Genomic DNA, 14,428 nt, shown 5'->3' with positions numbered 1-14,428 from the left:
ATTGGTTTAATAGTTGAAGGGAGAATGTTTCTGGATCTCTTTCTTTAGAGCACAACTTGGTCATGTATTGATTTTTCTCATTCGTAGTCCCCACCAAATGAAAAAAATATCTACATGATTTTGCTAACATTGCAACTTGGTTAAGATAAATTATATGCCAAAAATATCAATAGGATAGCACGTACCAATTTACTGACAGAAACCTTATATGAATCCTTCATTTTTGGACAACCAACTTAGATCTCCTTTATTCATTCTTTCCCATTTCAAACCATGTACCAAAATACTCTCTCTCCTCTTAGCGCCACCTTATTCAAGCAAAACCAATGAAATTTGGTAACGGAACCAGCACATGAGCCATCCATTCTATGTAATGAAGCAAATTGAAAATATCTTTTCACTCTACCTTAAAAAACTACAAATTCTAAGTTACACTTCTTATGGCACTAATTCATCTTTAGCCTCTAAAACAATATTATCCTTTATGCATCGATTCCACAGGAATCTGGCAACTCTACTTTATAGGCAATAGTCTTAATTTTCTGCATAACTCTGAATAATGGATCATTAGCTTTCGGGGATAGCTTGGCATTCCTTTAGCAAATCAATCCAGATCAAATCTCCTACTTCGGAAGTTTGCAATCTTCAGTGCTTAGTCATCGAGACACTCACTGTTACGATAAGGTTGTACATAGAATTTTTACAACATATCATCACCAAAGAAATTGACAATCAAAAATATCTAATAAGAGTATTAAAGGCCTATCATGGAGAACATAGTGCATCCCAATAAAAAAGATTGGGTATAAAACAAGATGATGTTCTTTGGGTACATACGATAGCTTAGAAAACACCTTTGGAATGTCTCCTTATAGTGTTCGTTTTGGTAAAGCTTGCATCTACCAGTTCAAATAGATTATAGAATATTTTCGGCTGTGAAAGCATGTAAATTATCATTTGATGAAGTTGGAAACAATAAGATACTTCAATTACAAGACCTAGAAAATATTAAATTGGAAGCATGTTAGAATAAAATTGCAAGAACCTTGTTATTTTAACTGAGTGCTTAAACCAATAAAGTAGGAATCATGTTGCAAGTGTGTTTGACATACGTCGAAGGAAAAGAGCAGATCATGCAAGTGCAAGTGCTTTGTCAAACAGATGATAGTAGTATTCTAGAGATGTTCCACTTCGTTTGATAAGGTGTTGATGAACACGAGATAGATCTTAAAGCTAACATAAACATAAATAATATTTTCGTAGCTTAAGTTTCTATTGTAGGGAATGTCTGCATCAAGTGTTGCCAAGAGGATCCACACTCAAGACAAGTCAACATCAAAATCTTTTGGAGTTTTAGCTAAAGTTGTATTGCACTCCAATTATCCTGACACAAGCATATTTTAACCCTGACCTAGCTATCCATCCAGTACGGTGTGCATTTTACCATAGTTTGGTGCAAAAGGTTAACCTACCGAGGAAGATAAGTATGATTAACTATCAAGGATGTTGCGTGAAGCACATTTAATGTTTCTTAATGTTCAAGCTCAATCGACGATAAAAGAAAAAAAAAATAAGACATTGAAATGAGTTCAAAGCAACTCAACAACCAAAAAAGGGAATGCAACATTTACATTCTTCGAGACTATATAAAGACATGTTTTGAAGAGAAGAAAAAGAAGAACCGATATTCCGAAATGTTGAAACCTTGTTGAAATATTTTTGTATCCTTAAGGCATTGTAAGAACACAGTTTGAGTTCAATCTTTAGAAAACTAGAATGTCGAAAGACACAAACACTCTCTAGTGAGAAAATATTGTGTGTTGATCATAAAGACAATTTTATTTATTTTGAGCTAAGTTGGCTTTTCCAAAGAATACTTATGTTGAGCCAAAGAGGTGACTTGTTTAAAGAATATTTGGGTTGAACCAATAGTGGCTTGTTGAAAGAATACTTGAGTTAAGTCAGGACTGACTTGTTGAAAGAATACTTGAGTTAATCCATGAGTGGCTTGTTGAAAGAATACTTGTTTGCACTTCACATCAATAATCTGCTTAGTGGAACTTGATTAGTTGGTCAAGAATTGGACGTTAAAGGAAAGAGATCCGACATGGCAAGAATGGAGCCACACTTTCAAACTGAAGGAGCTTCTCTCACCATACCACCTACATTCTTGGGAGAAGACTTTGGTGGAAGGTATCTCTGAGCCCCTTCTTAGCGAAATTGGGCTTTCTTCATGGTTAAAGATGCTCTGCGCTCAGTCTTTCAGAATTCGCTCATCCATTTCTTCTCTAGATTTCAATTGTTCTGGCCTCAATCCGCTTATCGTATGTGGAAGCACTTAATGTTTTGAGTGTCTTTCATGAGGCTTGTCCTCTGTACTCAATCCACTAAGTGATTCTTCATACGCTATGCGGATTGACTCTTTTTGCTCCATCATTGTTTGCTTGTTTTTCAACCTTTTTTTGCAAGATTTCTGCAGATTTCTTCTTTTCTTCATTATCTCTAGGTGAAGTTGGAGTTGGAGAGCTTTTGGCATACTTTTCACTAGTTTTTACACATTTTCTACACTAATTACATGCCTATTGATCGATGAATTTTGTTGCGCAACTTCTTTATTTCCAATTTTCTCTTTGGATATTCTAACCATCTAGAGAATAGAAAAAAGGTTGGATCATTTGATGTTGTGAGTGTGTGTCATTGTTTCGTCCAAAATTTTTTGTTGTTGTTGCATTCTTTAGTGAGTCTTGCTCGTCTAATGAGCCTTGCTCATCTAGTGAATTTTGATCTTCTCTTATTATTTTTGTCTAGACTTGTTCTATAGATGAGTGAGTTTTGTTATACCACAACAAACCTTATGTTTGTTATCATCAAAACATATAGATGCTAATATCATGAGATTGTTGGGATGGGTATTAGATCATCTGCTAACTTAACAAAAACAATTTAATCAAAACTGAAACTGTTATTTTTAACCAATTAACTCCATCCTTTTTGAAAATGAAAGAAGTTCAAGTTCCTAAGAACAAGTTATAGTTGATAGAAAAACATTTTTTCAACTTCTAAAAATCTTAAGTGATTTTAACCAATTGATTCAGTAAATCAACCAGTTAAAATATCCACTTCAATCGTAAAGACTTGAGTTAAGAACATTTTAACAAATTAAAGTATTAATTCAACCCATTAAAATTCTCTTAACATTGTTAACAAGTTCTAAATAGTTTAAAAACAATTGTTGAAGTTTTTTTGCATCAATTAAGCTTGGGAAGAAATATATACAAACGAATTATATCAAAATCAAATGAGACAATCCTAGCTTGCATGTTCATTAGTAGATATTTTTCTTCTATTGTTTTAATTTGAATATCTTCTACAAATGATGACTCAATTGTAGAAGCATGAAAAATTGTATAAATTTTGAAGGAAATGAAAATTATGAGGATGAATCTAAGTGAGGTTAGGCAAACACTTAGTTTCTAGGGTGAGGTTGGGCCAATACTACTAGGAGGAGTCTAGAAATTTTTTTAGCATGAAGACAACTGTAGAGAGAACTTTGAACAAGTAAAAGTGTCTTCCAAATTGGACAACATTTCATTACTCAAATCAAAGTTAAAAAACATGTACAAGAGACTCCTATTTATAGGAGAAAGCCTATCAAATGAGAGTGTGACAAGTGTCTCCACCTTATTGGTGCAAGTCCTCCCCATTGGGAGAGTGACAAGTGACATGCCTTCGTTGGAGTAAAATCCTTTCCATTAAGCAGAGAATGCCTTAATGTCTTCCTTGCCTACATTTCTATTTGCAACCCTATTTTACTATTTTGCACCCTACTCTTTTCTATTTACATCCTACTCTACTTAGGCCTAAAATACAAGGCTAAGAAGAAAAAGACTCTCTAATATCTTCGTTAAAGCACGATCTCTGTCTATCTTCTTAGCCAAAAGTTTCAAAACTAAATGATTTTCATCATCAAATATATACACATACTAAGACAATTAGAGTCTTTATTCTCAATTATATGAATCTTCAATCTACATGAGAGTTTGAAAACATCAAATATAGCTCAGTGCGATCTTTAATTCCAACATCTTCAAGTATTGTATTACAAAATTTATTTACTCACTAACTATTTCTTTTTTATCAACAAAGGAACTATAATAAAATATAAAGGCTGGTGTCTATGTTTTTAAAACAAAGAACAAGAAAGGACTAAGATGGTTATATTGTATTTACATATTGTGGCATAAATAGTAGATGACTCTTAATATCTACCTTTCCTAAGTCTTGAAAAACTTTCTTTTTGTATTAGTAAAGCAACCAGAATAAAATATAAAAACACAAAAATGTCTATGTGTTTTTACAACAAACAAGTAACAAGTGACTATACACTATGGCATAAATAGGAAACGACTCTTATTATCCAACTCTCTCATAAATTTCTCGTAAACTTGACAAACTCGTTACATATAGTTTGTTCAATATTGCGTTAACATTTTTATGCGAAAGGCTAATAATGAATTATTTATATTATCAAGACAACTCTTTCTCATATATTTTATAAGTATAAATCAAGTTAAATACATTATATTTTCATCTTCCCCACACCTCTCTCATATATTAATATAATAATTAAATAATTAATTTTAGTTTTAGTTTTCTTTGATTTGAAATCGGTTTCCAAGTATGAAATTGTAAATCAAAATCAAATTGTTGAGTCCTTAAAAAAATCTAATTCATCCACAGCTTTTAGTTTTAGTCAAGTATCGAATTTCTTTTATCAAATTTTTTATTGGTTTTCCATTCTGAAAAGTTCTAACCACCATATGCCACCTACAACATTATCATAAGTGTAGTTTTATATGTAATTACTATATGGTCACGTATCAAAGGAATCAACTTCCTATATTTATAAAATTTTGTAAAATTATCATCCATGTCGGGATCAACTTTTGAGAATGTATCTTTAATATTTTGAAAAGGTGATTCTAAGAAGATGTACTGTTTTTGGATTGTATGAAGAAATACTCTTCTCAAATCCAATTTTTGCAACCTTAAAATTTGAGAAAGAAAAAAACATTTTGGTGGTGAAATGAAAAAGCCTCATGCCAATTTTCTTGGGTAGTTGAAATTGTGTGAATCTAAAGAATTTGAAACCTTGATGATTGAATGATGAGGTAGGTTAGCCTAGGGCCACGTGTGTCACATTCTGAAGAACACTGATATTGATACATGATTGGGGAAGAAGACATTTATATTGGTCTTCATTTTCTCCCTTTCACCCCCTTCTTTTTTCATCAGCACCACAAGTTTTAACTATGCAGCTGAACCAAACACTTATTGTCCAGTGCTTATCTTTCTACCTCTCAACAATAATGACCCCATTTTGGTGCCAGCACATGCCTTGTTGCCCTGTATCATTGTTTTGTTTGGTTAATTCTTGAAAACAAAATAGAAAAGATAGAAGTAAAAGAAAAAATAAGCAGGTAAAATGTGGTATTTGGATGAATATAAATAAAATTAGATTATGTAAAAAAATTCAATTTGTTTAAAGGAGTGAAAGTTTGGTTAATAAATTGTATAAAAGGGCTTTTACAATTAAAATAGTTAATTTTAACCCAACGAAATTAAACTTTTTATTAAAAAGTAGAACATAAAAAAATCAAGTGTAGCAAACATTTCTATCCCTTTAAGAAAAATAGTTTTGCGAGATTTATGAAAAAAAAACTTCATTTTTTTAAAAGAAAAAATTCATGTTAGGCATTACTATGCAACTTGACATTTTAGTTATGTTGACACCTCACGTAACAACAATCATCTGCCATCACACGGAAAAAATATTATTAAAAAGAAAAAAATACAAAAAAAAAATATATGGGAGGACTACATCAAAACCCATATGTTAACAAAATTGATACATAGGCAAATTATATCTATTCATAAAGAATTATAAGAACAGACTAGATGGAAGCCTATTATACCAATGAAATGATTCTCTATGAATAAATCATAAATTAGCCAACTTATCAGCACACACATTCCCTTCACGAAAAATATGAGTAATCCTAAACCTGATTTTCCCGCAGCAATTAAGACAAATATTCCACCAATTATGAAGTATCCATGGAATAGTGGTCCTAGCATTAAAGCAACACAAATCAAGGTCAAATCACATTCAACCCATACATTAGTAAACCCCATCTTTTGAACTTCCTCCATAGCATATAGAACTCCATAAAACTCCGCAACCAGAGTAGTCTGAACATCAAGATATACAGAGAAACCACCAATAAACTCTCCTATACTCCCATGGAAAATACCACAACAAGTAGCAAAAGCAGGATATCCCCTAGCAGCCTCATTAGTGTTAATTTTAACCCACTCTGGCAAAGGGAACTCCCATCTAACAGGAAGAGGACGAAAAACTTTACCAATATGAGTATTAATACCAAAAAACTTAATGATGCTGAAATCCAACAAATCATTCTTCAATGAAGCTTTAGACGAATTTCCCACGAGACAAGTTAAATCTATAATTACCAAAATAGCCCGAGAAACATCAATCTTATCCTGAAATCTAGCATAATTCATCATACGTTAAATCATCCAAATAGAAAAAGTTATCACAACAAGCTTAAGCAATTTAACCAAAGAACTACCATCATTCTTAATAAAAGAAAGAAGATCTTCCTTATTAGAAAACTGAGGAATAAAAAACATTTTCTTGTTGAAGATGGATGTTGCCCCTTCAAGACAATGTGTTTCATGAAGCCAATTGTGTACATCGCTTTGAAGCTTGTATCTGTATTTGTGGTTGTCCTAGGCATAGATTAGTGGTTGTTTAAAGTGAGCTTTTTGCTTCTGACCCACCACTTAACCCTTAACCATGTGATAAGAGCAAGCACAATGTTTTCTAAAAATGTTTTTCACATGTTTTACCAAAATACTCTTTACTGCAAAGAAAATGAATATGTTCTTTCTTAAATAAATAGATTCTTTATTAAACTGATGTTTTGTTAAAAGTTTTTGATAACCTTGTTTTGTGCATCAAGAATCTTGACTTAGTCTTCATGCTATAAAAAAACGACTATGTTTTATCAGTTCAAATATCTCTAATTATCTTTTTGAAATGAATTTGTTCTTCCTTAAATGAATAAATTCTTTTTAGTCTGGTGCCTGGTTCTTAAGTGCTTTCCACATCTTTATCTTTGCACCAAGAAGCTTGGCTAAGACTCATGTAACTAAACTGCAACCTTTCAAAAACTCTCTTTGCTTTCGAAAATAACTCTATTCATTTTATTTTCAATATGTTCTTTTTATAACTTCTTTAACTGTTTTTTAAAAGTTTGTTATAAAATGTCTCTTATAAAAAGAGAGTTGGTTCTGACTTAAAGTAGTTGTTGAGAAAAAAAGTTTTACAAAAGAGATTGAGTATTTTCAGAGAAAGAGTATGTGTTCTTGAAAGATTTTTAAAATTATAAATTGTGCTTGTTCTTGCTTGGTTCTAAGGTTTGGTTGGAGGTGTTGTCATAGTGTGTGCAATCAGCTCTACTGGTCTAAGTCAGATTTTTGCATTCTCTTTCCAGGTGTATTCATTTCATCTTTCTTTTTCTTTGTAAAGCGTGATTGTAAGACTCTTCTTGATAGGGTTTCTTGAAGAGTTGTGTGTGCTAAAATAGGGTTTTTCAGCAAGGTGTGCCATGTTCTTATAGGGTTCAAGAACAGTGGTTGTGTAATTCTTTGAATTGTGTTTTTAGTGGATTTCACCTTAAATTAGGTGAGACTAGATGTAGCTCATTTGAGTGAACCAGTATAATCTCTTTGTGTTCAAACTCTCTTCATCTCTGCACTATTTTACCGATTCATTTGTTAGTCTGTCAGAAATTAAATATGTTCTTTCTAGATTTGTTCATACTGTTCTTGATTTCTGGAAAATCAATTTGAAGCTTTTGTGAAAACCAGTGTGAGCTGTTGAACATAATTGGAGTTCATTGTTCTCTGAAAGTTAACTCAATTAATTGACAAGTTTCATTCAAGAGTTTGACTTTGCATTCAAAGATTGTATTTTACTGATTCTGCTCTCACATTTTATTCTGTGGAAATTGATGTGAACATTGCTAGCTGATTAACTCGCTTAATATCATAAAATGACATAACTGATATAATTGTCTTAATACACTAAGCAGAATAAAAATAAATTTGTTCATTGTTAAATAAATAGATTTTTTTTCCTCTGTTTTGCAAAAAGACCGAATTTGTGTGAAAGTTTTAAAAGCTCAATTCACCCCCCTCTTGAACTTTGACACTTTTGAACCCAACAATTGGTATCAGAGCTAGGACTTGTATTTTACTCAAGTTTGTTTGCAATATGTCTGGGTTTAAAGTGCTTTTTGCTGAGGGTTCGTCTATTAATAGACCCCCTATGTTCAGGGGGATGAATTATGCTTTCTGGAAAATTAGAATGAAATTTTTCATGGAATCTATTGACTTTGGTATTTGGGAGGTTGTGGTCGATGGACTTTTTGTACCGATGCAGGTTATCAAGGATGAAACAGTGAAGAAATCAAGGTCTGAATGGATTGTGAGTGAGAGAAAGAAAGCTCAATATGATTCAGTAGCAAAGAACATCATAACCTCTGCATTGAGAATGGATGAATTCTTCAGAATATCTCAATGCAACTCTGTTAAGGAAATGTGGGAGGTTTTGGAGGTAACTCATGAGGGAACGGATGATGTGAAGAGATCAAGAAAGCATTCACTCATTCAAGAATATGAGCTTTTCAGGATGCAACCTGAAGAAACCATTGTTGATGTACAAAAGAGATTTACCCACATTGTAAATCATCTTACTGAATTGAGAAAAGAGTTTGACAAAGAAGAGCTCAATATAAAGGTGCTGAAATCTCTTGATAGGAGCTGGCAACCCAAAGTAACTGGAATTTCAGAAAGCTGAGACCTGTCAAAGTTGTCCACTACTGCACTGTTTGGAAAATTAATGGAGCATGAGCTGGAGCTCAAAAGGCTTAAAGAGCAAGAAACAATGGAAAGGAAAACTAAGGGACTTGCATTGAAAGCAAGTGTACAGAATGATATCAGTGAGGAGGCAGAAGCTGAACATGATGAAACAATAAGTCTACTCACAAAAAGGTTCAACAGATTCCTAAAGAAGAAAGGCAGAGATAGGACTCAACAGAAAAGAAGGTATCTTAAATCGAATGAATCTAATTCTTCTAACTATACTTGCTTTGGTTGTGGTAAAACAGGACATATTAAGATGGATTGTCCAAACAATCACACTAAAGAAAAAACAGCCAGCAAGAAGGTTGAAAGAAGCAAGGGGAGAAGAGCTTACATATCTTGGGAAGAGAATGAAGTGTCATCAACAAGCAACTCTTCAACAGAAAGTGAAGAAACCAATTTGTGTTTCATGATGAAAGATGAAGGATCAATATGTGATTCGGTTAGTGACTTCTCCATGGAATCTGACAATTATGATCAACTGTTGGTTGCTTTCAAAGAAACGCATGATGAGGCAAATAGGTTAGCTGTTATATGCAGTAAATTGCAAAAAGTAAATAATGTACTTGCACCTAAGGTAAAATCTCTTGAGGTAGAACTGCATAAGGCTAAAACTGATCTTGTAAGTCTTGAATTGACATGTTTGCATGCTTCCATAAAGACTTATGAAAACTGTAAAAAGCTGGAAAAACAAGTTGAGTATTTGCTGGAAAATTTATCCAATTTCACTAAAGGTAGGGATAATCTTGAGTCTCTTCTAGGTTCACAAAATGTTGTTTTCAACAAAAATGGAATTGGCTATAATCCTGGAAAAGTAAACAATGTTAAAAAGCTTTCAAGTTTTTTTGTTCCAGCAAAAACTAGTTTTTCATCTTTTAATAGTGGCAAAAAGGCATATCATGTTACTTGCTTTTATTGTATGAAATCTGGACATACTTCTAGAACATACATTGCTAGAAAATACCTTATTCCTAAAAGCTTGGCCAAATGGCTTCCAAAGGAAAGGTATTAATCACTGCTAGACCCTAGACTAAAAAAGGTACCATGTGTATTGTCTTTGTTTTGTTTTGCAGAAAAGCAGCAAGAGAAATCAGTGGTATTTGGACAGTGGATGTTCAAAACATATGACTGGTGACCTAACTAAGTTCACTAGCTTAAAACTCAAAGCAGAGGGACATGTCACTTATGGGGACAATAATTGTGGAAGAATTCTAGGAAGAGGAACTGTTGGAACTGGAAATTCAACCACCATTGAGAATGTGCTTTATGTGGAAGGACTTAGACATTTTCTTCTAAGTATCAGTCAACTATGTGACAAAGGGTACAAGGTAAACTTCAAGTCAAATGGGTGCACAATCTGACATGATTCCTCTAGTAAGGTGTTGTTTACTAGTAAGAGAGTGAATAACATATATCTCTTTGATATATTGGAAACTAATTTTGTAAATGAATGTTTTTAGTCTAAAAGTGATGAGTCTTGGCTGTGGCACAGAAGGTTAGCTCACATTCACACTAATCACTTGAATAAATTGAAATCCAAGGATCTTGTTTCTGGTTTGCCTAATATAAAATTTCAGGATAACAGACTCTGTGATGCATGTGTGAAAGGTAAACAAATCAGAACTTCCTTTAAATCAAAGGACATTATTTCTAATAAGAAACCCTTGGATGTTCTACATATGGATCTGTTTGAACCCTCTAGAGTTGCTAGCTTGGCTGGAAATTTATATGCATTGGTTATTATTGATGATTATTCTAGATATACATGGACTCTCTTTCTTGCTTACAAAAATTATGCTTATAAGGCTTTTAAGAAATTGACAAAAGTTCTGCAAAATGAAAATGGCTGCTGTGTGAAATCTATTCGTAGTGATCATGGGGGTGAGTTTCAAAATGCTAAGTTTGAAAGGTTTTGTGAAAAACATTGGATATCACATAGCTTTTCAGCCCCTAGGACTACCCAACAGAATGGTGTTGTTGATAGGAAAAATAGATCACTAGAGGAACTTGCTAGGACCATGTTGAATGAATCTAAGCTTCCTAAATATTCTGGGCAGATGCAGTCTGCTTATGTGTTAAATAGAACCTTAATTAGGCCTATCCTTAAGAAAACTGCTTATGAGCTATATAAGGGTAGAAAACCTAGTGTAAGTCATCTTAGAGTGTTTGGATGTAAATGCTTTGTACTGAATAATGGAAAAAAGAATTTGGGAAAATTTGATGCATAATCTGATGAAGGAATTCACATTGGCTATGCTTTAAATGGTCATGCTTATAGGGATTTTAATAAAAGATTGCTAACAGTAGAAGAATCAATGCATGTTGTATTTGATGAATATGATAATTACATGCCAAAACCTGTTTCAGATGACTTAGAATGTGATGATTTAAAATCTGTTTTGCATAAAAATGAATTGATTCATATAGATATTGATGACTCACATGTTGTCAAAGAACCTAGTGTTTCTGCAGATTTACCAAAAGAATAAGAGATCTCACCCTTGACAATGTCATTGGAAATATTGAAAAAGGTGTTTCAACTAGGAATTCTCTAAACAATCTGTGTGAGACAATGGCATTAGTTTCTCAAGAGGAACCTTAAAATCTGGATGAAGCTCTCAAGGACAACACCTGGATTCTGGCTATGCAAGAGGAACTAAATCAATTTTCTCTGAATGAGGTATGGTCACTTGTTCCTAGAATACCTGAAATGAACATCATTGGAACAAACTGGATATTCAGAAACAAGATGGATGAGCATGGGGTGATTACCAGAAATAAAGTCAGACTTGTGGCTAAAGGGTATAACCAAGAAGAAAGAATAGATTATGATGAAACATATGCACCAGGGGCTCGACTTGAAGCTGTCAGACTTCTCCTTGCTTTTTCCTACATAAAAGGATTCAACCTATTCCAAATGGATGTGAAAAGTGTCTTCTTGAATGGTTATATCAATGAAGAAGTATTTGTTTCACAACCCCCAGGATTTGAAGACCATTATCATCCAGAATATGTATTCAAACTCAAGAAAGCTCTCTATGGGATTAAGCAAGCCCCTAGACAATGGTATGAGAGGTTGAGTGATTTTCTTACCTCACAAGGCTATGACAGAGGCACATCAGATAAAAATTTGTTCATTAAGAGGAAAGAGGATGACATAATTCTAGTTCAAGTCTATGTGGATGATATCATATTCGGGTCAAACAATGTAGAATTATGTGAAACATTTGTGGAAATCATGAAGAGTGAGTTCGAAATGTCTATGATGGGTGAGTTGAATTATTTTCTAAGCTTGCAGGTCAAACAAATCAAGGATGGCATATTCTTAAGTCAAGCTAAGTATTGCAAGGATCTGTTAAGAAAATTTGGAATGGAAGTGCAAATCAATCAACACACCCTTCTCAACTAGCTGCCATCTAGATCATGATATTGCTGGAAATCCTGTTGATGAGACTAAGTACAGAGGGCTTATTGGGTCTCTATAGTATCTTACTGCCAGCAGACCTGACATAATGTTTGTTGTGTGCATGTGTGCTCGTTTCCAATCTGCTCCAAAAGAGTCACATTTCAATGCTGCCAAAAGAATTCTAAAATACCTCCAAGGAACAAAACAAGTTGGCTTGTGGTATCCAGGTAATATTTCATTAACCTTGACTGGGTACTCTGATTCAAACTTTACAGGCTGCAAGATTGATAGAAAGAGCACCAGTGTCACATGTCACTTGCTTGGATCAAGCTTGATCTCTTGGCAATGAAAAAAGCAAGCGTGTGTTGCTCTCTCTACTGCTGAAGCAGAGTATATTACTGCAGGTAGTTGCTATGCTCAAACCCTATGGCTGAGGTAGCAGTTAAATGACTTTGGTATCTTGCTTAATAATATACCTCTGCTATGTGATAATACTAGTGCCATCAATTTAACTAAAAATCATATTATGCATTCAAGGAAAAAACATAATGAAATAAGGCATCACTTTCTAAGAGAGCATATATCAAATGGAACATGTGAAATTAAATTCATTGGTACTGATTTACAACTTGCTGATTTGTTCACTAAACCATTGGCCCAAGATAGGTTTAATTTTCTGTTGAATGAATTGGGTATCATAAATGTTAATTACCCACCGAAGTAAAAATAAATCTGTTATTTATCAAAATTAAATGTGTTTATTTTTTTCTGATATTGGTGTGCATTAATGACTAGGAAAGAGAAACATTAATATCTCTCTTTGACTGTTTAACTGACATAGTGGGTATTAACCACCATATCTTTAACGGTTTTAGTCATGGTCTTGTAACTGATTTGATGCATTGGCTTCTTAATTGGAGAGTGATATGTATGCATCGTGATTCAAAATATTTTATGCCTCTTTCCAAAGATACTCTGCACAATACAGAGAATAAAATCCTCGTGTATCTCTGCTCTTAACTGCTTCATCAAAATATCACTATTTTTCTATATAAATCTGTTTTAAAACATTATTAATACTCACCTTTCACCACTTGACTCAAACCTGGTAAGGTAATGTCTTTCTTTGGTTATCTGTTGCTACATGTTGTTCACTCCACACTAATATGTCTCCAAGTTAATTGATGTGCAGACATAAAACTGGTTCAACAAATGGATTCTTCTTCACGACAGAAAAAGAAGAATCAGGAAAAACACAACAATTCTCAAGAGGTACTAGAAAATTGGTTTGCTGGAAATGAAGAGGGGATAACTGCTTACATACATGAGATGAGTAGAGAGCAAATCAACATACCCAAGGTATTAGAGTTTTCCTGGCTGAAAACTAAGAAACCGACTGAAACCAGATCTGCATTGAAGCATAAAAAACTGAAGTAGTTCCTAGAGATGACTAGTAATGTATATCCTGGCCTGGTTAAGGTCTTCTACACCAATTTAACTCTGGATGGGAAAAATCTTGTGACCTATGTGAAAGGCATCAAAATGAAAGTCACAAATAATGTGTGAAATTCAGTGGCTAGAATCAAATATTCTGGTTTGAAGGTTGGAAAAGGGAACACAAATAGGATTCAAGAGTTCAAAAAAATCCAATACTACAGGAGCTGTGTAAGAAATCCAACTCAGAGTGTCAACAGGTTCCATGCAGGTAATCTAAATTTAACTCCAAGATTAATTGTCTACATCATTGCATGGCAACTTATTCCTAGAGGCACTAATCATGCGGTTTTGCATGAAGAAGATTTAATCCTCCTTTATTGCATTATGAATCTGATCAAAGTAACTGGGTATACATTATCATGGAGCATATGTTGAAATCGAAAAGGTTAACTGATTACAGATTTCCTTATGCTATTCTTGTGTCAAAATTAATTGATCATTTTGGTATTGACACTACTAATGAGAGGAATGAGACCATCAAAGTTGTGAGTGAGATTGATAATTCAACTCTCC

The 14,428-nt window shown here is 33.5% G+C and overlaps 2 protein-coding genes across 2 annotated transcripts; both read left to right on the top strand.

Annotated features, from left to right (window-relative positions):
• The first annotated feature begins 8,362 nt into the window (after window positions 1–8,362).
• Window positions 8,363–8,947, top strand: LOC137838263 (uncharacterized). The gene has a single exon (XM_068647513.1). It carries the CDS (start codon window positions 8,363–8,365, stop codon window positions 8,945–8,947), a length of 585 nt encoding a protein of 194 aa, XP_068503614.1.
• A 42-nt stretch (window positions 8,948–8,989) lies between these two features.
• Window positions 8,990–11,501, top strand: LOC137838261 (uncharacterized). Its single transcript, XM_068647512.1, has 4 exons — window positions 8,990–9,826; window positions 10,086–10,340; window positions 10,473–11,145; window positions 11,251–11,501. Exons 1-4 carry the CDS (start codon window positions 8,990–8,992, stop codon window positions 11,499–11,501), a joined length of 2,016 nt encoding a protein of 671 aa, XP_068503613.1.
• Window positions 11,502–14,428: the final 2,927 nt, after the last annotated feature.

Source organism: Phaseolus vulgaris, chromosome 4 (genome assembly GCF_000499845.2).
Source record: "Phaseolus vulgaris cultivar G19833 chromosome 4, P. vulgaris v2.0, whole genome shotgun sequence".
Classification (NCBI taxonomy): Eukaryota; Viridiplantae; Streptophyta; class Magnoliopsida; order Fabales; family Fabaceae; genus Phaseolus; species Phaseolus vulgaris.
This window is presented reverse-complemented; position numbering and strand designations above follow the sequence as displayed.

What these genes read in the sequence shown, in the direction of transcription:
- LOC137838261 (XM_068647512.1), top strand. Translation starts at nt 8,990, where the DNA reads ATGGAGCATGAGCTGGAGCTCAAAAGGCTTAAAGAGCAAGAAACAATG. An exon ending in TTGGCTATAATCCTGGAAAA is followed by an intron (nt 9,827 to 10,085) that starts GTAAACAATGTT and finishes TTTGTTTTGCAG; the next exon opens with AAAAGCAGCAAGAGAAATCA. An exon ending in TGCTTATGAGCTATATAAGG is followed by an intron (nt 11,146 to 11,250) that starts GTAGAAAACCTA and finishes AATCTGATGAAG; the next exon opens with GAATTCACATTGGCTATGCT.
- LOC137838263 (XM_068647513.1), top strand. Translation starts at nt 8,363, where the DNA reads ATGTCTGGGTTTAAAGTGCTTTTTGCTGAGGGTTCGTCTATTAATAGA.